The sequence below is a fragment of the Aphanomyces astaci genome, assembly GCF_000520075.1.
Source record: "Aphanomyces astaci strain APO3 unplaced genomic scaffold supercont1.37, whole genome shotgun sequence".
In the NCBI taxonomy this organism is placed as follows: Eukaryota; Oomycota; class Saprolegniomycetes; order Saprolegniales; family Verrucalvaceae; genus Aphanomyces; species Aphanomyces astaci.
The window spans coordinates 510,603-533,678 of NW_009798300.1; the positions used below are offsets into that span (position 1 = coordinate 510,603).

The window sequence follows — 23,076 nt, forward strand, 5'->3', positions numbered from 1 at the left end:
CAATCGACTTGAATTGGAAGCCCTTGGCCATGGTGGTTCAAGGTCTGTACAGTACCAGACTGTGGTGTCATTCTGTCGTACTTACTACTACGTAGTACCTCGAAGTACATATTAATACTAGTAACTTACAGTAGCACTCCAGAGTATGTAAGTACATACACTACCTCTGTCCTGAAATGTTCGCTACAATGGCGAATCTTGAAGTTCCACAACGATTGCTACAAGTGTATCACTGTGTATCCATTGCGTCGATTAAATTTATTAAATACAAATCAAGTGATATTATTTTAAATATTATTGCGCCCCAGGATTTGCAAAATGTCAATGGCATCATCGTCGAAAACGTCTTGCACATCAAGATCCTTCAGCTGCGTATGAAATTCAATGAACCATGATGCGTGGCGACACGTCGGAACATGGGTCGAGCTTGTCGGTGAGATTGACGGCGGCACGTTTCCAAATAAGGCGCACGGTGCTTTATGACGATGCTTCTTGCCACGCCGAAGTTGGCAGCCTCGGCAGCAAATGCACCATGCGGGAGGGTTGATTGGTCATTGCCCAGTGTGAGAAGTTGCTGCAACACAGCAGTCCGGTCCGAATTCTTGGCGCGTGGACTGACATTCTTAGATATTTGTTCGGATAAACGAAGTATTATCCGGGAATCGGTCATCCGGATACGCTTGCACCGAATATCATATAGGATAAAGTATGGGATCTGTATTACTATTTCTCTCTTTGATTGGTTCAATTTTGGCTCGAAGCATCTTGATTGGTATACTCTGAAACCTCCTCTTCACATACATATTTCGTTTTAGATAATTCGACCGGTATCACGTTCATTTGTCAAAATATCTGATTGTAGCGAACATTAACAGAGGTAGTATTAAAATACGTAGTGTATGTACTTACTCTGGAGTGCTATTAAAATAGTACTATTAATACATAGTACTAGCTTTTAATAGCACTAGTAATACATAGTACTAGCTATTAATAGTACTATTAATACATAGTACTAGCTATTAATAGTACTATTAATATACTACGTAGTACTCGAAGTATACAGTATTGCGTATATTTATACTTTTGGTTTTCTGTACTCATTTCAGTACCTAAGAGCATCTCCACCGCGCCCAGTAAATTGGCCAACCAGCCTGAGTGGAAACCCGCGTTAATTTCGACTGTGAGGTATGCTTAGAGCATCTCCACCGCATTCCAGTAAATCGACACACCAACACTGTAAGAAAATGTCAGTGAAATCTGATCAAAACGGTATTGCTACAACGGTACCTCGAAAACAACTCCGGCATGCACATTGGACTAAATCAATATCAACATTTATTTTTCATTGGAAGAAAATATTTAACTAGTGGTCATTGGGTATTCCTGTCCAATTAGAGACTACTAGGAACAGGACTAGGCACACGCCCAACCATAACATGTTACCACTCTGATTCAGCACGGTGGTTTTGACTTGACCTATGTATGTACGCTCAAAATAATACTTGTATAAATTAATAAATACTTCTAACAGTACAGTACTTACCCCACATTTTGCACATGAGTCGGACGACGCAATGGCGACGAGTATGGAGTGCTCTATGTAAAGCGAGAAATTATTTGATTCCACTGAAAGACCTGTACTGTAGATCTACATGATTATATGTTATGACTGAGAGGTGCAACTTGTTGTAGTTCCGTAGGAGCTACCAGATCATGACGCAATACTCATGGACCAGGCGAAGTCCCAACGTCCGCATGACTTCATAGACCTTTAATCACACCCCGTAGGCTTGTAAAGGGTATCAAAAAGTGCAGGGAAGGGAGATGGAAGATTAGTGTATGACAATGCTGTCAAATTGATCGTCTGGAGGGTGGGTCTACTGGTAGGCGCTCAAAGCCCATATATTTCGAGGATTATGGAGGGTGTTTCAACTAGCCAATCAAAGTAGAGATCCCTACCTTTCGAATCCACCAATCATAAGCAAGGATCATGTAGATTTCAAAGAAATGCAGCCAATTAAAAGTTGAAGGTGACAACAGTAGTTGTAATCTACACTGCTACACTATTTCAATTCGTAACACCAATTGTATCAATTATGGTGTTAGTCATTTTAAATAGTGTAAGTGTGCACTTTGGTTCATCGTCGTGACATGGGCGCGGAAGGGTCGTTCGAAGTGTTTACGCCTGGCGAGATGGAGAAGGAGTACGAAGCGCGGGCGGGCAGTGGAGATTTGTCATTATGGAAAGCTCTCGAGAAAGGGTACACCAAGGTAGTGGACCAACTCATCCAGCCACCGCGAAAGCAGTACACACTTGGCAGTCTCGGGCCGTCGACGTTTTCGTTCGTAGTCGACTCAATGCCACAGACGACATTAACGCCCGTCTCACCTCGGCACCACGCCACTCGTGAGGACTTTGTTGTGGTCACACCGACCCACAGCTTGCACGGATCCTTCTGGTCTGTTGCGTCTTCTCGCGGGTTCTCCCATGTAAGCCATGCGCGTAATCTCATGCTTGTAGTCCTTGATGTTAGTTTACGTGTAGCCATCGCGTCGTCCATGTGTACTATTCCTTCACTCCAACATGGGCACTCGAGTGGACGCGCTAGCCATTCGAGACCACGTCCTCGCCGCGGGCTTCTCGTTAGCTTCGTTCGATTTCGGCGGCAGTGGACATTCCACTGGCACATACATCACAGGCGGAGTCCGAGAAGCCGTCGACGTTGGCTACGTGCTGGAGTTCCTTAAGGCGAACTATGACCTCCATCGGTTCTTCCTCTGGGGCCATAGCCTTGGCGCAGCTGCTGCCTTACTATACATGCAACAGCTCAACCTGTCCACAAGACCAGTGGCCCTGCCACCTGCTGCCACCATCCCTACAGGAGCAGAACTAGTCACTACTCGTACTAGTCCAACTACTACTACTACACTGCCGAGCTGCTCGACGTCGACACACGTGGCCACGACGAGCCACGAGCCACAGCCGCTAGTAATACTAGCCGCAGTGCTGGACTCTCCGTACACAACGTTCCAAGACATGACTGAGAGCATTGTCGAAACAGTGAAATCCAACGGCCTTCCCGCGCCCGCGGCACTTTTGCGGCTTGGCATGCGGATGGTCACAAAGTCCATTGAAAGTCGCGGTGGGTTTGTCGTGGCTCAGGTGCGTGCGTGGATGAGCATGCGCACTGGATATAACGACTGCTTCAGGTGAACCCCCTGGCCAGCAGCGCCGACTGCACCGCGCCAGCGCTGTTTTGCAACGGAAGTTTGGACCTGTATGTCAAGACCGGCGTGGCCAACCAGTTCATACACAAGTATGGCGGGCCATGCACGCGGCTGGGCTTTCGAGGCGACCACTACGGTCCCCGACCCGTAGAACTGCACGAGTTTGCTGTAGCGTTTCTACGTGAAACATTGGTGTAATAACTACGAGAAACATTATTGCATTCGATTTGTGGGGTTGGATGATTAGGGATGATGCTATTTCCTCTTGGATGGATCTGCCTTGCCTACTTCCGGCAAGTCCTTGCCAATCCAGCGGCCAGTGTGCGAAGGATTCATCTCGGCTCGAATGGACTGGACGAGCGATGCGTCTTGCTGGAGCTCCTCGGTAACGCACGCCGAGTAGTCCTTGTAGAGGTCCTGGCACCCGAGCTTGCCTTGGCTCTTGTTCTGCAGGAATACGTCGCGGTACCACACGTCAAAGCACTGGTCATACATAGCCTTCTTTTCCAGGCACGCGTTGGTCGCCGTCGACGTCGGCGCCTTCTGCTGTTCGCTCATGTTGAATATGATGAACGGATAAGGTCAGCCATATCCGGATACCAGTGTCATAGTCCGGATAAAACTATGTTTCCCGGATATTGCATGGCACACTGCCACCAGGATGGCGCAATACAAGGTAAGCACGATCGATGGTAACCCGATGAAGGATGACGACCAAACGACCTCAATAGGACAAGCCAGTGCGGTTCTATACAGGCAGCCTATGGAAGAAGCTGCGCGTGTACATTGTGGGGTGTGTGGGCCTGATTGTCATGGTCCAACTGTGGAGTTTGCGTCGCCGAGGTGGGAGCGCTGGCTTCAAAGGACGTGAACGGCGAGCCGACACCGCGACGACCTACGACGTGTTGGCGGACATTTTGCACTTGAATAACTTGAATGAAGTGTGCTTCCACGAGAAGGAAGCCGTGATCTCGTACGGGTACAACAGCACGGCCGTTGACGCGTCCTTGCTGCTCCATCCGTCCACCGACCACGCAGTCCTCATCCAGTTCCTGTCTCAATGCCCAGATGTGGACATCTACCTTCCACCTGGACTGCGCAATCACGGGTATTGCGAAGATGGTATGTACACACATATACAACGCATTCCATCGTGACCTTGTCCTGCCAGGGATGGTGTATGTGAAATTCCTTAAAGCGAGAGCGCTACCTCGTTGGGTGTTTGATATGGAGCTCCAGCACAAAGGTACGTACACGCTACGTCACAAATAGATCGTCTATTGCAACGGAATTACTCGTAGGCCAATCGCTGTCGTATTTTGACCTGTGTCCCCACACAGCACTGCTGTTTATGAACCATTACTTTGACGGAATTCCAGACCTCTCGACATTTCCACCGGTACAAACAACTTGGTCTAGGATGTTTCATTATATATATATATATATATATATATATTGCATGTCCATACATAAATACAAAAAAAATCTTGGTCTATGATGTTTCCTTGGAAAACAAATATTTGATTTTTATTATTATATATCTATATATTTTGCATATCGGCACATAAATCTCGTCGTTTACTCCCTAAAACTACTACGGATGTTTCGTTCGAAAAATATTCTTTGAAAACATTATTTATTCATATATATATATATATATATATATGCATGTCTATAGATAAATGTCGTCGTTGATACCCAAAGGGCCACTCTGGCTGCCACAAAAATGTCTGAAAACAATTTTTTTTGGAAGTATTTGTACAAATTTTCAATCGATCCATCATGGCATGCAGAGGTCTCACCTAAATATTTTATCACCTCTCATTTGAAAAAGGAATGCTCTGTCAAAGATTATTATTTAATATTATTTGGCATCAAGTGTTTTTTTCTGTCGAGACTCGGCCTAAAACGACTATTATTTTTTTAGCACAAGAAAATTGTGCTCATGCCAAATGTCGAAATGTACGAGCTCGAAGCATCCCATTACCGTCGCGTCGACTATGTTCTTGCTAAAACATTCGACGGGTTCCAGCGCATCACTGCGTGGTACGAAAGGGGGAAAATTCATTGAATATTTGCTATTTCTAGAGTATTTCAGGAACAGAATAGCGTTAATATGACTGGTAGGTATGCCCGAGAAGGCAACCCACGGCAGACCAAAGTGTTTTACACACAGCATGTATCGTCTGACCCGACCCAAGCCGCCCGCCATGCCCCAAATGTCCATATCGAGCCTCGAGATTTCTCCAACTTGCGCTTCTTCCACGCCAACGGCCACAGGTATTGATTGGCGTGTTATCCCAAAATGTGGACATTTATACAGATTCGCCAAATATATCGAGGTTGGGTAGTTTTGAATTATTGTGTTTGTATTAAAATATTAATCGATCGATTTTTGAAGTTTTTTTTGGAATATTCAAAGATTGTATTTTTTTCGATCGAGTTTGGATATTTTTGAATGATTGTTTTTTGTATTAAAATAAAAATCGATCAATTTTTGAAGTTTGGACTATTCAAAGCTTGTATTTGTTTGTCTTTGACTTTTTGACCAATTTGATCGAATGTTAGGCCGTCTACGTACGACGAGGTTGTGGGGGTGGCTAGAGAATTCGTTTTCACAGGGTTATAGGGTTTGACGGGGCTGCTCATTCAGTCGTCCACTCCAAATTCAAAATGTATGACAATAGTATGACTTCGCTAAATATAACTCCCATATCATTCGTGTGGTGTAACTATCATTCAATATAGAATCGTGGTGGAACTTTTGATTGGCTCAATTTTCTGGAAGAGCCGATCCACTCAAAATTGGATGAGCACATAGCGTCGATTCGACCGGGTCTGGCAATTTGTCCCGTATCCATCACAATACTATGTATCTATCTTTATAAATATCAAAATTACATTGGTTTCAAAGGATGCACTGTGTTCTTCTGTGTACTAATGGCGGGCAATGTTATATATATATATATAGAATTCTAGTGGTTTCCAAGGATGCATTTTGTTCTAGTGTATACTGTGTGTAGCACGGAGAAAATGACATACCAGTTGATCGAATGCTGGTCCCGCCGGCCAGATTTCCCCCGTTTGGACGTGTATTCGATGGACGAACGCAGTCGCGAAGCCTTCGACCGATTTTTCAAAGATAAACCCGCTGGCAACTTACGATACCACTGGGGTCAAGACGTGGACGTGGTCGAGTTTGGCCGACTCATGGCCCAAGTGCCCGTGATCTTGTGTCCCAGTGGCATGGAGGGGTACATATATAAATATATATATATGTATATATAAATATTTAAATATATATTATACCTATGGAATTTTACATGACATATATGATGCGAGTGATAACATCGTATCGAAGATGTATGAAAACGTTGTGACGTATGATTCTTGTGCTTTTTTAAATGTTTGTCCAACAATCGAAAATCCGTGCACTGATCACGAAGTGCTCCCATTGGTCCGCTCTGAAAGGACTCTTTTTTCTGATTGGCTACGTTCTGTTTTTATCTTTTTATTTGAAAGCCAATGTCTGATTGGCTCAATATTCCTCCGTATTTTCTCGAGTATATTGAATAGTGTGTCGTTGTTACATTCTCCGCGTCGCTCCAGTAATACCGTAATAGCACATATCTATCCTTTGTTTGGATCGCATTTTCTTTGTATCTGGACCGTTGTTGTTGACAACGTGTAGTATGTAAACATAAATATAATCATTATATTTGGAATTATTTTATATATTTCATTATCATAACTATATATATATATATCAAAGTTGGTTGTGAATATATATATATATATATATACTAAGAATGGGGGTAGATTCGGCCACTATATCAACCAAGCGCGCGCATCTGGCGCGCTCGTGGCCACGACAAACGCTGCTCCCATGAACGAACTCATCGATGCCGACTCGGGCGTGCTGATCGACGGCAACCTCTGGACTGCGGACGCGCCGTATGAGCGTTATATATACGTGCATGATGCAAAGTGATGTTGGTGTATATTTTTTCATAGAAAACAAGTGATGGCGCAAGGCTACCGCATTTTCCGCGAAGGGTTCTTTAGGGAAGGCATGGAGTACATGGTTCATCCAGAGAATATCTGTGCCGCCGTTGATTACATTATGTCGCTCACGCCGGCCCAGCGTGCCGAGAAGGCGCAAAATGGCCAGCGCCGGTACTTGGCCCAGTTTCAAACATTCCGCACCAACATGAACGCGTTTCGGAAACAGTTGCTCTTGGACGTCCACGGTGACATATAAGAAGTAGCGGACAAGAATTGAGTGGCTAAAATAAATACTATAGTTGTTTTCACCCAAATTTGGACTGGGCAGTTTATTTGAGAAATCGACTCAAAGCCCAAGTGAATACCATACAATGTATATATACCATACGCAAATTGAATATAAATAGTGCAACTGGGACAAATGGGCAAAAGCCTTGACTACCATTGGTTGGGAGTTAGGATTGAAGATATTTCATTGGCTAGTCGATTATCTGCGGTTTGGGCTGCCGCTATCCGATTGGACTACCCACTCCAACTTCGAATCGAATAGCTAGTATTAAGAGTAACGTTATATACCCTTTCGGAACATGTACATAGAGGACCAATCTTGAACAGGATGCTCCAAGACAAATCTGGAATAATGTTACATGTATCATTCCATACATAGTACACCACGTTTGTGTGTGTTGGAGTGCAAGTGTATACTTATATACACAGACAAAGCGCATGGAAAATGCAATCAAGCAGTTCATTCCGACAAAACCAATGTAAAATATACGAGCTCAGCCTGGCTTGGAGGTCGAGATCGAGGCAAAGTGAGTCCCACTTCAAAGTCGATTGAGAATGGCAGTTCCGATAAAAGGTCGGCAACCTTGTCGGCTTCCCTCGGGCAGTGGCTAATACAGTACTGCAGTGGGGCTGCGACGTAAGTGAACGAGCTTGGATATTGGATGTCCTTAGTAGTACCCCAAATGTACACATATGATCTCGATCGTAAAGTATTTCATGCACTTGTTGGGTTGTTGAACCGATGACAGTGACCGAAATCGTTCAGGTACAGTATGAACTCGTACGGGTATTTGTTGGACGTTGCCATGGTTATTTTTGCTCGGTCGTGTACAGGAAGTAGTACCGGTAGTTATTTCACACCTCTGAACTAAAGTAGGTACAAACATTCATACAACTTGTCTTCCAGTTAGTTAATTATTGCAAAATCCACACTTTTTAACCCGTAACCCTGTAACCAGGAAACCCCGACACCCCGTCCCTATCTCAAATGACCACAATTAAGCTTATTCCCTTAGCAAGACTTGAATGGCGTTGACTCGTGAATGTGTGTACCTACGCTGTAGTTCAGAGGTGTAATATACGTACTAGTACTATGTAGTAGTAACTAATACTAGTTAGTACAGGATGTCGCTGGGGCCATGATATAGGTAGGTTTTGTGTCGTTTTTTACTGCCAGTAAATCCTCGTACTTTGAAACGTTTACAAACGAGACAACGTTTCCTACTGCAAACATCAAGTACTGTAATTCAGTGCATTCTTATTATAACGTCCCGCAAACTAATACCAACATACTAAGGGTGCACCTAACAGACCAAAACCCAGGTCCATCCAGCAGCAGCCACCGCATGGCAAGAATCGAGTTGCTTAGCAACCATTCCCTCGATGCAAAGGAAATTGGGAAGGGGGGTTGCGTGAGGGCTAATAGGCGAAAGGAGTGAAAAGCCAAAATAAGCTCAAATCCATCCCTGGTCTTGGCGCCACACTATCTCTCGTCCACGTATTTTGAAGGGTTCCGTTGCCATGATCTAACCTGAACTTGAACAGAGTGCAATGTGACATCAACGTTACCCAGTTTTAACAACACAGTAGACACAACCAAAAGTCTATTCCCACAACAAGCACTTGTTGGACGGGTTGAAGTACGAGTCGGCGGGGCACTTAAACACTCGGGCAAAGTCGGCGTTGTTCTGCAACGCCCCTGTCACGCGGAACCGGCCGGGCGGGTGCGGGTCGGACAAGAGCGTCGTGAGGCGGGCGTCCGTGTTCTTGGAGCACCAACCTTGGGCAAACGACAGGTAGAACAACTTGTCGCCAGCTTCGTCCGTGTACTGGGACGGGAATTTCTTCAAGTACTCGTGGTATGCGCGGAAACTGGTCTTGAGGCCCCCGTTGTCGGCAATGGTTTCGCCCAACGTGAGTTTGCCGTTGACGTTGCCGAGCACAGCGCCAGTGACTTCGCTCTTGACGACAAACTTGGAGTATTGGTCGATGATGCACTGGGCCTTCGTCTTAAACGCGGCGCTGGTCACGTCCGACCACCACGGATTCAAGTTGCCGTCGCCGTCGTACTGGCGGCCGCTGTTATCAAACCCGTGGGTGATTTCGTGTCCGATGACCATCCCGATGGCCCCAAAGTTTTGGGCGGCGTCGAATTGGCCGTCAAAGAACGGGTTTTGCAAAATACCGGCAGGGAACACAATCTGGTTGACACTCGGGCTATAGTAAGCGTTCACCGTTTGAGGGGACATGCCAAACTGGCGCTTGTCCACGGGCTGGCCGTTCAGCTTCAAGTTGGTGTCGATGTTCACTTGAGATACCTTCCACCGGTTGTTCAAATACGCCTTCGAGTCCAACGTCAGAGTGGGGTACAGCTGCGGCTTCTCCGGGCCACCCAACAAGTGCACAAACTTGGACAGCTTGGTTTGTGCGTTGGCGCGGGTCGAGTTGTCCAACCAGTCTGCGGTGGCAATGCCAGTGGAGAAGGACGACTCCAAGGCCTTGACCAGTTCGTCGGCCGTCTTGGCTGTGTTAGCCGACCACACCGCGTCCAAGTAGTACTTGCCCAAGATTTCACCAACGGTGGCGTCCGTCTGGGCGGCGCAGAACTTTTCGCGCGAAGGCTCCGCCGTCTGCCCAGCCAGCTTCTTGCCAAACAACTTCCAGTTAACAGTGCGAAACTCTGGGGTCAAGTGGGTGGACGAGGCGTGGATGAGCTTGTACTCGACGATGGTGCGGAGGTCGTCCAGCGTCGTGTTCTTCAACAACACTTCGGTCTTGTCAAAGTAGGTCAAGTCGTAAAACCCGACCCAGTCGTTCGACCCACCGCACTGGTCGCGGACGTTGAAGCCGTTGGCCTTGAGCCACGAACCGATGAGCAGCGGGTACTTCTGGTCCAGTTGATAGTACGTGAACGCAGTGTACGGAGACACGGCGGCCTCCATCTCCTCTAGCTTGCTCAGGGTGACACCCGCCAGCGTTTGCTCGAAGCGGATGATCACCGGCACAGCCGCCGCCGCTTGGTCAGCAGTGTAGCCGGCTAGCTGCAACACCGACGCAATGTACACCTTGTAGTCGGCTTCGACGGCCGTCCACTTGGAAGGGGTGGTGTAGTACGAGCGAGATAGCGACAGGGGGGTTTGGAAACCAAAGAGGGCGTTCTTGGTCGCGTCGTTGTCGTCGCCACTGGCGTTAATGTCCACGAAGGCAGGGATGCCGTTCTGGGCCAACTGACCAGCCACGACGAGGAGATCCAACGTGGTGTTGGCCGACCGAATGGCTTTGAACGAGTCGGCCAATGGAGCCAGGCCGAGAGATGACAGCGTCGCCGTGTCCAAGCATGAGCTGTAGAACTCGGCCAGCTTGGGCTTGTTTTCAGACAAAATCTTCTTCAATACAGCTTCGTTTTGGATGGAGATCTTGGTGAACGACGTGTCGATATTGGTTCTGTCCGGGGGGATCACAGCATCCTTGTACCACGCGCCACATGCGTATTGGTAAAAGTCGTCGCAGGGGTTGGCGGAGTAGTCGATGAGCTTGGTCACAGACGCGGGGAGTTCCGTGACGGAGCCGGCCGTGGCGGCAGCCGCCATTGCGCTGAGGGAGACGAGGACTTTGACCATCGTAGAGCGAAAAGGAAAATGATAAACCAAAGGGATCGAAGGTCCTTTGATATCACAGTAGGGCTGAATAATAGGGGTGTGGGCGCCCGCCTCACGCGCCCATGTTGGTAACAACACAACTACAGTGGATTGTTGTTGGAGGCAACCAATCAGATCGTGAACAGGACACCGTTCATAGAACAGGAGGGGCGAAGTACACAACTGGACTAGTACTGACTGGCTTGTACATCTATAAGAACTGTGGCTTTACATGACCAAACAAACCCAAATGAGTACAAAAAATGCCGACGCGGTGCGAGTTCTGTCTTGTTGCGAAATGGCGGAGAAATAACCTGATGTTGTTGTGGCTTTGCATTGCTGGCGCAAATTAGGGTAGCTCGTTCATACCCCTCGTAAGGTTAGGTGAAGCTGGTCGAAACAGTGTCATTGAAATTCAGACCAGAATGTCAAGAAACATATGAATTTGATTCCATCTGAGTTGGATCGAAGCAGCGGGTGCAACACCACGGATTAGCCGTTGGCGAACATGACGTCACTTATGAATTTCCTCGGAATGACTTGTATGGCAATGAGGTACTATAAATAATAATTGAGGGTTATGGACGGAGTTTTTCGATACGAAGGTCGGATATAGATAGCCACACGACGTTAATTTGAAAATGAAATGTCATCACTGCCGCTAAAGCAGAATATTGTACCGGACTGTGTACAGTACGTGAAGCACAGTATATGGTCAGCATTGTAGCTTAACATGCGGAAGTGTTGCCTGGCACAACTGGATTTTTTAGAGGCTGTGTGAGGCGTGCAATAAAACGGGAATCTGTGGTATTAATCACGGTAATCTAACAGTAACGTTATGCCAAAGTGTAAAGCATCTACTAGTACAACTTGTGGTTGGAACAATTGCCATCTTGCGTGTGCTGGTTGGTCCTAGTACAGCATAACCAACAGAATCGTCGTTTCGGAAACCTTCGTGGTGCAGCAGTAAACTACTGTAAGTACTTACTACGTAGTACTACCGTAGTACAAGTGTGCTAAAATCGATGCAGAACAAACACCACCCAAATATCAGAATACTCGGATTACCAGTCACAAGTGTTTGAATGCAATCGTCAGTTTTACTGTGGTCAATTCAGAACTCGTTAATTCGGGAGCTCAGTTTCGTACCGAAAAATTCGGACCAGGGTATTAGCCAGTACTAGTAATCAATAATAGTTCCACTTTTCCTTACGTAATTAATGCACTTGTTCCTATTATAATGAAGTGTAAACCAACATAAAGTGCATTTCAGTAGTATTAGTTTGCGATAGCTGACTCACCACTGATAGTATACCGGTACGTATAGTTGTAACTTACTTGGCTAACACAGCATCACTTGGGGTCAGGGGGTTTCGAGGTCACAGGGTTATTGTATCCATTTAAGGGAAATGATTACTTGTAAGGAATAGTGGAAAACCCATATCTCCCTCAGCGCTGCCAATGCGCTGAGGATGACCCGTTCTTTGACGGCCAATTCGACGCCGCCCAGAACTTTGGGGCCATCGGGATGGTCATCGGACACGAAATCACCCAAGTAGGCCTACTTGCTTACCTCAACTTCGACCACTTCTTGTCGAGTGCTGCACTACCTTTAATGAGGTTAAGTCTAGGCGAATTTTACACTTTTCTTTATTTCAGTTCAACAACGTTAGTGGTATACACGGCGTTTGAAGAGTTGCTTGTACAAGGCTGGCGAGCACTATGTCGGCATCCAAAGCATTATCCATTCTACTCCGACGCCTTCAAAAAAGTAATCTTAACGTTAAGCTGGTTTTAACGTCTGAAGCTAGCTACGTTGCTTAGGGGTACGAGGTGGTGAAACCTGCCGTCGCCGAGGAACTTCACACTCGTAGCTACCGGTAATAATTTTCGAGTAGCGGCACGGGTGTCGATGTGGGGGAGGCAATGCCCACAGTTCCCTGGGGTCCGCTCGTGCCTTTGCAACACATCCACATGTCAAACGTGGCATATGTATATAGCGTTAGCTTACTCGCCCGTTGTGAACGAAGCCTAAACCGGCCACGTTTGGTGGAATTGTTTGATTCACGTTACGAAAAGGGAAGGTTGTCCGAGCCAACTTCTTTTCCTCTTTTCAGCACGTGTCGCAGTCACCCGAACAAAACTTGATCGGATATGTCTATATAACCACACGACACACGAATCCTATAAGAGATTTCTCGACTATATATGGAACTCGTACAAACGCAAACGAAGAGCGTTGAATGCAGTGGCGAGGGCACCGTACCAATTATAGATAATACTAGTATTTCAAAATGTCTTCCAATATTATTGGAGATTCTGTATGAATTTCCGGACCCCCCGTTCAATCGAATCTCGCCAAGCGAGTCGAGCACCAATCTCTCCCATTGGTCATTCCGACATTACTTGTCGCTGATTGACTACAATCCGGCGAAGTAGATAATGGCCAATCAGATATCTCGGCTCTATGTGTGCTCGATTGGGAAATTTGAAGAAAATCGACAATACTTTGTATTATTTACCGTACCGTATCAAGAAATTGTTGAACTTTTTTTTCGCAGAGTGTTGATGGATTGACCATCACTTGCAATGCGAAAGGCCACTGTAAAAAGATCTTGGGGTTCATTTGGCAATTTGATTCGAGCATCGATCTCGTACCGCGCATATCCATGGACACCGACCAGTCTCGCGTCATCCGTCTTCCTCCTTACCAGTACCTGCATGTGCTGGATACGAATATCAACGTCACTCGCGTGCTCTCTGGACCGCAGACGTACACCCGTCAAGACCACGAGAAGATCGTTGCGGGGCCAAACCCGATGCTCATCGTGCCGCCTCAAAGCTTTGTGGTCGTGGCCAACCCCGTGTTGAAAGATGCTTCCGGTACTGTACTCGTGTTGTTCCATTGTCCTTATGCAATCAAACTCTGTATGTAGGCCACGTGGTGGTGGACCAGTACGGCCAAGCCAAGCTCCGCCACGGCGAGCGCGAGATTCGTATCGCGACGGCGTACCCGGACCCATTCCCGTTGTACTTTGGCGAAGTCCAAGTGGGGTCCGTGGACAAACTGACCGTGTTGGACGCGAATTCAGCGCTGCGACTTCGCGCCAACCGCGATTTTGACGCGCACGTAGCTGGAGACGAGTGGCAGTTTGTCGGCCCCGCCACGTACATTCCTCGGGTGGAAGAGGACGTGATCGGGTCGATCTCAGCGACCGTCGTCAAGACGAACGAAGCGCTCAAGCTCCGCGCCGACAAGAAGTGCGTCGACTGCTTTGGGTTGCCTCGGGAAGCGGGCGAGGAGTGGCTCGTGCGCAGCCCTGGCATGTACCTCCCCCGCGTGGACGAGCGCATCGTGGGCATCGTGCACGCCACAATTCTAACCGACAAGACGTCGCTGTTTCTGCGAGCGCTGCGGACGTTCAAGGACGTGTACAACGTCCAGCGCAAGGCGGGCGAGGAGTGGCTCGTCACTTCCAAGATGGCAGAAACACATGTCCAGGACGTGCACGAAGCCATCGTCGGCCCCGTACAGATCACGACGCTGACCAATCGCCAGTACTGCGTGGTCATTGACCCCGTCGTGAACGGCGTGCATATGCTCGGGACGCGGGAGCTGCGCAAGGGTGAAACCAGCTTCTTCCTCCAGCCCGGCGAGAGCTTAGAGGGCGAACGGGGCATTCAAAACGTGTGCTTGCTGGCACACGACGAAGCTGTGCTCGTACAAGCGAATGAGCGATTTGTGGATGAAACCACCGCCGACGTCCGGGAAGCAGGGGTCAAATGGATGGTCTACGGGCCGTGTGAGTACATCCCGCCCATTTCTGTCAAAGTGCTCGAGATCCGCCAAGCGATTCCCCTCGACAAGAACGAAGGTAAACAAACACAATACAACACATGCACAAATACATGTATATTTCTTTCATCACCCACAATGTATATATATATATATATATTTGTATTGCTTTCTACACACACAAATGTAGAGTATGTATTATATATATATATATAACGGTACAAAAGTAATACGTAGTATGTATTTATATATATATATATACCTTGAAGTATTTTTTCTTGATACGTACACAAATATATATAATTCTTTGTACACAAATATCTATATATCTTTCTTTGTTCACACATATATATATATATATATATATATATATATATATATCAGTATAGTCCTGTTCACATACATATTTATGTTATGCTTATTCCTAGTATGGTCCTTCAGAAACAAAATATCGCTACCCAACCACGAGAACTAGTACTACGTAGTGTGTGTATATTATTGTAGGCATTTACGTCCGCGATACCAAGAGCGGCAACGTCCGCGCGGTCACTGGCGCCACGTACATGCTCCAGCCGACGGAAGAATTGTGGGCCAAACACATGGGCGACGAGATCGAAGAGCTGCTTCAGATGGATTCGTATGTGGACGACACGGCGCCCTTGTCAGCGGCTGCCACGTCACGAGACCCCACGCGAGTGGTGACGTTTGAAGTGCCGCACAATACAGCCATTCAGGTGTACGATTACTCGTCGACCATGTCCCGCATCATGTTTGGGCCGACTCTGGTGATGCTCAACCCCGAAGAACAATTTACAGTCATCAAACTGTCGGGCAATGTGCCCAAAACCCCCAAAGCCATCAAAACGTTGTGTCTCCAGCTTGGCCCTGATTTTATGCGTGACCAGGTATACGTGTATTTGAATTCTCGTGACGTGGTCGTACGTGTTAGCTACAGATTTATATACATCTATAGAAATACTTTAAATAGATTTTTTAGTAAATTATAAACACTCGTGACGTGGTCGTACGTGTTAGTTACAGATTTATATATATAGATATATATTGAAATACTTTAAATAGATTGTTTAGTAAATTATATACATTTCAAAACGTTAAATTTATTGAATCAATTTATTTTTTAATCAAGTAGGAGTTTTAAAACTGAATGTACATGTACCTAGTACGACATGTTTACTACGTAGTACCTAGTATGACTTTTTTGCGTCCATTGTGACAAAGAAATATGTATTTGTATATATATATATATATATATATATGTATATATTGAAATTGCTGGAAAAATCGAGGTACTTATACTACTATATGTCGTCAATTCATGTCCTTCCAGTTGCTGTCCAGCTACAAATAAACTAGTATATATTTAAATTTCTGTATATGACATGTCGTCACATGAATTTCTGTCTGTGTATTCTATAAAATGTTTGATGGATACTAGTATTCTCCAAGGCTGAAATGAATGAGGATGTATAGTATATTATACACATATTGAGCAACAGTCATGCGTAGATCACCGTGGAAACCTCCGACCACGCCCGACTACGTCTCACAATTGCGTATAATTGGCACTTTGACGTGGGAAATCGCGATCAAGCGACGGCGGCGCGCATTTTTTCTGTGCGCGACTTTGTGGGCGACGCTTGTAAAACGCTGGCCAGTCGGATTCGCGGCGCCGTGGCTGTGGAAACGTTTGATCATTTTCATAAACACAGTGGTATGCCAAATATATATATATATATATGATACATTGATTGATTGATAATATATATATATATGATTGATTGATTATATATATATATATATATGATTGATTGATAATATATATATATATATATGATTGATTGATAATATATATATATATATGTTTGATTGATTGGTGGAAACGTTTGATCATTTTCATAAGCACAGTGATATGCCAAATATATATATATATATATGATACATTGATTGATTGATAATATATATATATATATGATGGATTGATTGATAATATATATATATGTGATTGATTGATTGATAATATATATATATATATGATTGATTGATTGGTGGAAACGTTTGATCATTTTCATAAACATAGCGGTATGACAAATATATATATATATATATATGTATGATTGATTTGGTACTGGACCCAGGAACCAATCGAATCACCCAACCAATCACGACTCGTTCCCATTGGTCCGTTAGAAATTCCTTGTCGCGGATTGGTTACATTCTTTTCTTTTTTCTTTTACTTCGTGAAAATCGGGAACGCCAATGACACAAGTCGCGGCGGTGACGTTTGTGATCGGGTTTACGAATCATATATCGAGGGGACTTGAGATATGTGTAGCACATGCATTATATACATATATATATTATGCATGTGCTACAAATATCTCAATATATATCGACACATTGTTTTTGCCCTATCGTTGTTTTCAAATCAGGCGGATGGGTTGGTAATACAAATATTAATCATAGCCCAAATCATCCGGACATCGATCTTTGGGTTGGACGACGCAGCGAGTGGGAAATTAAAAGCCCAGCTGGTATTTCCTGCGAACAACTTGTGCATTACGAACGTGGACATTCAGAGCGCCGAGCCCGTGGACGTGCAAACGCGCGACAGTTTGCAAAAGTCGGTTCAGTTGGCGATTGAAATCACGACCAAGTCCCAGGAAGCCAAAGCCAAGGCGATTGCAATGAAGGAAGACGAGGAGGCTAAGGGACTGTTGGTGACCCAGCAGCTGGAGAACCAGACGAACGCAGAGAAGGCGCGTAAGCAGCTCGTGGAGCTCAGCGCCCAGTGCGCCGCCGTGGAGGCGGAGGGTGTAGCCGTAGCCCAAGCCAAAGCCAAAGCTCTAGCCGCGGAAATCGACGCCGAGGCCGCCGTGTCGCAGACTAAATTACGCATGCAAGCGCAGCAGATGGAGCACGATAGCAACATGTTACGTCGAAAGCAAGAATATGAGCTGGAGGTGGCACATGCCAAGCAAATGGCCGAGCTCGAGGTGGCCAAGAAGAAGCAACTGATGAGTATAGAAGCCGACAAGTTCAAGTGTATGATGGATGCAATTGGGCGGGATACGATGGTGGCCATGGCAAGAGTGGGTCCGGACGCCCAAGTCAAATTGCTAAGTGCACTGGGACTCCAGGGATATTTGATCACGGACGGAAAGAGCCCCGTGAATTTACTCACCACGGCCCAAGATATGATCAAAAACATCACTACCACCACCGCCACTGCGACCAACGAGTAGAAGTAGTACTATACCAACCGATTTGACCCAGAATGATTATAAATAGAATCAAACAGTGTCTTTTGTACTGTACTGGAAATACTATTGTGCTTTTCACCCCTAATCCGTACAGTGAATTAGGATCACGTTTCGTTACAGAATGTAATTATAGGGAGGTCATTTATGCAACTCCCTCGCTTTTGCACATTTGAAAAGTGCAAATCGAAGTTATATCTGCTATTCTCGGGACCAAATTCACAATTCACTGGTCATCATAAACAACTTTTGATAATACAAATGACACACAGCGAAGACATGACATGCGCCTGTGTTCTACCGTACAGCGATGTACGTATGGTGCCACATCGTAGAAAACCACGCCATCTTCTTGTTCCATCGCATAGTACATGCAGGTAGCGCGTACTACGCGATGGAATAACAGCCAAGGTGTTTTGGTCACTTCAGCATCACATGTGATTATTATTGCTCAGAGTTATTAGGTAGTTATAAAACCCCAGTGAATTAGCTAAAACACCAGGTATTTATTCAACTTTGTAACACAGTTACAGCAGAAGTACCACTCTTTTAGCCACGTAAAACCGACGCCAAAACAAGTGCAAAGCACAATAGTAAACAACATCCGCATCGCGTAGTGAATAATAATAATAAAAAATATAGCAAGTTGTTGCTGTTTGATAGTATTATACGTACACTGAACCGTCTAACTGGATGATTGATTGATTACTACTTGACGATAGAAAGAGGTAACTAACATGAAAATGTACTGTATGTATATATCGCGTGCTACGAACCACACCGCCGCGCCACTCTAGCTCTGGATGTCACACATCTCCCCTGATTAGAAATCAAAGTTAGACTAGTATTATTCTTTTATAAACTGTCCTAGTTTCGTACATGCAGGTAGGTAGGTATAAAGTCTCTCCACCCAGTACAAAGGAACCGCCAACGAAAATATGAGTCGCTATTATTCGTTTGATCAACGCCATTCATTGGCTTTCGACGCTCCAACATGCCACAGTAGTCACAGCTTCAGTTTGCAATTCAAATCCAAGTCTCAACAACAACATTGCACCACGCTACCCAGCTTATCACAAACAGACTCGACGGCATCCACCAACACCACTATTACGACATCGTCTACTAGTAGTCGACACGCAATTAGAAGCACCGTCAAGCCTACGAGAGCTTAGATGGCGATCAAAAAAGAAATGCAGAGCCCCCACGGCGCAAGTCGCTCCATAGGTCAAGGACTGCAGCGTCATCAGCGTACAACATGCGACTTATCAACGACAAGAGTAGATAGGGACGCAGGGTGGTGCCGTGATCATCAAAGATGAACTCCTGGATGCAACAAGTGACTATGAACTACAACAGAACGAAGAGCGACGGCGAGTGGAGATTTCGATACTGCACCAAACACAAGGGGCAGCATACTACTGTATTGCTACAAGAGGTGACGAAGTGGGGGGGTTCTAGAGGGCGAACCGCGCGCAATGCTCTACGGGAGTAGATTGATTGATCACTGACAAAAAGCGGCGGCCGCCTCCCCTTTCAACTCTTGAGGTCGTCTATGCAATCATCCACCGACTCCATACCAACATCGACATCTCGACCACCATTATCGCACACAATGGGCTCAAGGGATGGTTATCGGGGGGGGCTGTAATTTGTGACGGTGTACACTTCGACGTACAGTACGTCGTCTTGGCCGGCAAGGTCCTTGATGGTCAGAGGGGACACTTCACGAGTACTGATACATAATCAAGCCACCTTACAAGATTCTACTCTGCGAGGTACGAAGCGTGTATATTCAACAAGGTGGGTCACATGAACAACGCTCTCATTATCAAACTGTTTATTCGGTATACACAATGTGCCAGCTCGACACTTGGACATCTGACTGGACTGCCACGAGGGGGTACGTATATCGCTCCTAGTACATGTTAGGACGCGCGACGAGTGAACCGGTGCCGTTTGGCGAAGCGCAGGAGCAGTCTACGGAGTGAATCGTTGGCCACTGCCGCGCTTTTCTTGGTTCCCATGTACCCGGCAAGCCACTCTGCCTGGTTCTCCTTGACCCAATCCACGAGATGCAGCACTTGAAGTGGCTTCTCGCCACTCCGACTGTCTTGCATGAACTTGAGCAGCTCGTCCTTGAACGGAATCATCGACTTGTGTCCTTGACCACCCGTTGTGGCATGCTTGTTGCCTCGCTTGCTGGCCATGATCTTGTCCTCCCTGGCCTTCCACCCCTGCCATGTCGAGTACGGCACGTTCTTCTCAATACAGAACTTCCGTTGGCTCGTGGCGTTCGATGTCTTGAACTCTTCTAACAGGGCTTTCCGTATTCCATTCGTGAAGCGGCGGTGCTGGCGCGGCCTGGCCGCGGCAACGGCCTTGCTTTGACTCTTGCTGCCAGAGTTCATGGGCAAGCGAATTTTGATGTCGAGGTTTGAATTCAGCCAATCATCGTGTGAGCACATGGCGAGGCTAGCCAATCAACACTCGTTTCGTTGTACTACCAACATTCAGATCTTAGGCAATAATATTGTGTGACTACCATGATTCCAGAAATATTAGGCCATATGAATACTCTGGAAATATATTTTCGTCACACTATATTAAGGTATTCTGAATATAGTGTGAGAAACGTTTGTCATGCTCTGTAAAGTTCGATCTTGACTTGGACCAGTCATTTTCGATTGCAATGTTGCGCAGCGTGTTGCTTCGTGGAGTGGCGGCGGCGTCGTCCCGCAAAGCGGCGGCGGCGATGACCGTGATGCGACCCTCGTCCATGCGCTCGTTCTCGTCCGACAACAGTGACGACAACGACTCCAAGAAGTCGACGACGTCGCGATTCCTCAAACTCGCCGATCAAATCGAAGTGTCCGACCAGTTGGCGCCAGGTGAGGAGGAAGTGGAGCTTCCGAACGGATACGAAGAAGAGTTCTTCATCGACTTGAACCCTGGGGGAGTCGGTTTGGACGAACAGGACAACATCCGCATCTTCGACCAGTACATGTCGAACCCGTTGGTGTTTACGATCCACAAGCTCGCGACAGACAACCGAGTGTCCGTGGAGCGCATTGAAGCGACGATCGTGTTCCAGGGCATCGAGCGCGGTAAAGTCGTCCTTCCCGCACGATCAGGAACATTATTCGTCGTCCTCATCGTGTTGTACAGGTCTGTCGATTGCCGAGTTGCGCGAAAAGGTGTTCAACATCAAGGAAGCAAAGCAGGCCGAGATCGCCGAGGGCATCAAGAACCCCGTGGCATCGCTCAAGGGTTCCAAGGGCAAGAAGGGCAGCGAGGGCAGCAGCAACTACATCAACACGACGCGATCGTTCCACGACGAAGACGAAGAAGTGTCGTTGCTGTCCAACGAAGAGTACGAAGAAGCCAACAAACCCGACCGGTTGCGCGAGCCCAACTTTCTCTTCCTGCGAGACGACATGATGGACGAACTGCCGCCCCTCCACCGCCAATTCCGCAAGCAAAAGGGCACGGACCAACTGACCGTCGCGGAAGCTATCGCGCTCCAGCGCGGCGCCGAGAACAACAAGGTGACGCTGCTCCCGAGCTTCGCCAAGGGACTCAACCCCACGGGCAAGTGGAAGATCGCGATCAAGGACATCTCGACCAAGAAGGCGCCGCTGTACATGCGCGACGTCGACGGCAGCTACCGCCTCGCGTCCGACGACGAAGTGGCCAAGCGCACATGGGTGAAGCGACCTCCGTTCTTCCAAGGCATCGAACGATATGTTTAAGCATCTTATTGGACCGATCATCACACCCCGATTAATTAGACACAACAGAGGACTGTACCATGGTCAAAATACATTGCGTTATTGCTAAGTTAGTATAGTATCGTTCGAGTAATATTCATACTAGTATGGCATGCCTATGAAGGGATGGTAGATGTGTATGTAAGTACAAGAGGAAAATCCCCTCGGGTCCTTGTGTCAAACGGGCTCAAATGTGGGCCGACGCTTTGTCGTTGATCTGTCCTGTGAATATATATATATATAAATATATAACGCCGAGTTGCAATTTAAACAATTTAAGGGACATCGGATTCAGCCAATCACCATCCTTGAAATATGATGTTGATTTAGGGGCTGGTCGGGGAAGATAAAGTCCATGTCCGAAACTGAGACGTATCCGGACAAAATATTTTCGCAATCCAAAAAATGTCGATCAATACTTTTTCGTTTTTTATGAAAATGAGTCCCAGACATGAACGGACTATTCCAGGCGTCGATGGACCATTCACGCCTCAAAACTCGCATCCATGTCTGAGTTATTCCGGAAGCGTGAATGATTGTGTTATCCGGATAATTTGGGTACTAACCAATCAAAATCTCGGAATATCTTGAAACATGGACAGAAAAAATATTGCAAGCAGTTTCAGATTTATTGTAAACTGACCAAATGTAATAAAAGAATCGGCAGAAGGATTTAGCCAATCAGATTGCAGGAAACCAGCATCAACGTTGAATTAGTGTGGTACCAATCACCACAGGACAACTTTTTGCATACAAAATTCCGTAAGGTAACGCATCAATCATCCGAACGGTTTTTGAAGCAGATATTGTTGAATTTTTAAAGTCTGAGTGCTTGCGATTGCCATTGAATCATAATGACCTTTTAGCATAGAATGAAAATATAATTCAAGAACTATATTTTACATATGAAGCAACTGCGATTTTGGCATGATTTGATATTTGTAGGCAAATTAATATGACATGATGAATTTTAACGTGCACATACTCCCCGAACGGTTTCAAACATCAGGAGCTTCGTATGCATTGAATTATAAAACGAATTAAAATTCGATTCTATATAATACTATCATCCT

At 46.2% G+C, this 23,076-nt stretch overlaps 7 protein-coding genes across 9 annotated transcripts; 4 read left to right on the forward strand and 3 right to left on the reverse strand.

The window, feature by feature from the left end:
- Positions 1–2,127: 2,127 nt before the first annotated feature.
- Positions 2,128–3,449, forward strand: H257_12010. Of its 2 annotated transcripts, XM_009839109.1 has the most exons (3): positions 2,128–2,490; positions 2,546–3,163; positions 3,211–3,449. In XM_009839109.1, the coding sequence occupies exons 1-3, from the start codon at positions 2,152–2,154 to the stop codon at positions 3,424–3,426; spliced, it is 1,173 nt and encodes a 390-aa protein (XP_009837411.1). In that variant the 5' UTR covers positions 2,128–2,151; the 3' UTR covers positions 3,427–3,449. The 2 variants fall into 2 exon arrangements, with proteins under 2 accessions (XP_009837411.1, XP_009837410.1); XM_009839108.1 differs by having other exon boundaries at positions 2,546–3,449.
- H257_12011 (hypothetical protein) lies at positions 3,431–3,786 on the reverse strand (the record flags this gene model as incomplete). The annotated part of the gene is made up of 1 exon (XM_009839110.1): positions 3,431–3,786. One exon carries the CDS (start codon positions 3,784–3,786, stop codon positions 3,484–3,486), a length of 303 nt encoding a protein of 100 aa, XP_009837412.1. The 3' UTR covers positions 3,431–3,483.
- Positions 3,787–3,889: 103 nt separating this feature from the next.
- Positions 3,890–7,547, forward strand: H257_12012 (the record flags this gene model as incomplete). 2 transcript variants are annotated; one of them, XM_009839112.1, is made up of 9 exons in its annotated part: positions 3,890–3,904; positions 3,960–4,350; positions 4,400–4,474; positions 4,530–4,627; positions 5,156–5,274; positions 5,356–5,508; positions 6,252–6,482; positions 7,048–7,182; positions 7,243–7,547. In XM_009839112.1, the coding sequence occupies 9 exons, from the start codon at positions 3,890–3,892 to the stop codon at positions 7,487–7,489; spliced, it is 1,464 nt and encodes a 487-aa protein (XP_009837414.1). In that variant the 3' UTR covers positions 7,490–7,547. The 2 variants fall into 2 exon arrangements, with proteins under 2 accessions (XP_009837414.1, XP_009837413.1); XM_009839111.1 differs by having other exon boundaries at positions 7,048–7,547.
- Positions 7,548–9,065: 1,518 nt separating this feature from the next.
- H257_12013 (hypothetical protein) lies at positions 9,066–11,145 on the reverse strand. The gene has a single exon (XM_009839113.1). It carries the CDS (start codon positions 11,139–11,141, stop codon positions 9,126–9,128), a length of 2,016 nt encoding a protein of 671 aa, XP_009837415.1. The 5' UTR covers positions 11,142–11,145; the 3' UTR covers positions 9,066–9,125.
- Positions 11,146–13,791: 2,646 nt separating this feature from the next.
- Positions 13,792–18,296, forward strand: H257_12014 (hypothetical protein). Its single transcript, XM_009839114.1, has 5 exons — positions 13,792–14,042; positions 14,096–15,034; positions 15,460–15,860; positions 16,483–16,687; positions 17,440–18,296. Exons 1-5 carry the CDS (start codon positions 13,829–13,831, stop codon positions 18,216–18,218), a joined length of 2,538 nt encoding a protein of 845 aa, XP_009837416.1. The 5' UTR covers positions 13,792–13,828; the 3' UTR covers positions 18,219–18,296.
- Positions 18,297–20,041: 1,745 nt separating this feature from the next.
- H257_12015 (hypothetical protein) lies at positions 20,042–20,650 on the reverse strand. The gene has a single exon (XM_009839115.1). The coding sequence runs from the start codon at positions 20,642–20,644 to the stop codon at positions 20,162–20,164; it is 483 nt and encodes a 160-aa protein (XP_009837417.1). The 5' UTR covers positions 20,645–20,650; the 3' UTR covers positions 20,042–20,161.
- A 262-nt stretch (positions 20,651–20,912) lies between these two features.
- On the forward strand, positions 20,913–22,112 carry H257_12016 (hypothetical protein). Its single transcript, XM_009839116.1, has 2 exons — positions 20,913–21,340; positions 21,402–22,112. Exons 1-2 carry the CDS (start codon positions 20,926–20,928, stop codon positions 21,983–21,985), a joined length of 999 nt encoding a protein of 332 aa, XP_009837418.1. The 5' UTR covers positions 20,913–20,925; the 3' UTR covers positions 21,986–22,112.
- Positions 22,113–23,076: the final 964 nt, after the last annotated feature.

What these genes read in the sequence shown, in the direction of transcription:
- H257_12016 (XM_009839116.1), top strand. Translation starts at nt 20,926, where the DNA reads ATGTTGCGCAGCGTGTTGCTTCGTGGAGTGGCGGCGGCGTCGTCCCGC. An exon ending in GTTCCAGGGCATCGAGCGCG is followed by an intron (nt 21,341 to 21,401) that starts GTAAAGTCGTCC and finishes CGTGTTGTACAG; the next exon opens with GTCTGTCGATTGCCGAGTTG.
- H257_12013 (XM_009839113.1), bottom strand. Translation starts at nt 11,141, where the DNA reads ATGGTCAAAGTCCTCGTCTCCCTCAGCGCAATGGCGGCTGCCGCCACG.
- H257_12014 (XM_009839114.1), top strand. Translation starts at nt 13,829, where the DNA reads ATGGACACCGACCAGTCTCGCGTCATCCGTCTTCCTCCTTACCAGTAC. An exon ending in CGTGTTGAAAGATGCTTCCG is followed by an intron (nt 14,043 to 14,095) that starts GTACTGTACTCG and finishes CTCTGTATGTAG; the next exon opens with GCCACGTGGTGGTGGACCAG. An exon ending in TCCCCTCGACAAGAACGAAG is followed by an intron (nt 15,035 to 15,459) that starts GTAAACAAACAC and finishes ATATTATTGTAG; the next exon opens with GCATTTACGTCCGCGATACC.
- H257_12010 (XM_009839109.1), top strand. Translation starts at nt 2,152, where the DNA reads ATGGGCGCGGAAGGGTCGTTCGAAGTGTTTACGCCTGGCGAGATGGAG. An exon ending in CTTCTCGCGGGTTCTCCCAT is followed by an intron (nt 2,491 to 2,545) that starts GTAAGCCATGCG and finishes GTTTACGTGTAG; the next exon opens with CCATCGCGTCGTCCATGTGT. An exon ending in GTGGGTTTGTCGTGGCTCAG is followed by an intron (nt 3,164 to 3,210) that starts GTGCGTGCGTGG and finishes CGACTGCTTCAG; the next exon opens with GTGAACCCCCTGGCCAGCAG.
- H257_12015 (XM_009839115.1), bottom strand. Translation starts at nt 20,644, where the DNA reads ATGAACTCTGGCAGCAAGAGTCAAAGCAAGGCCGTTGCCGCGGCCAGG.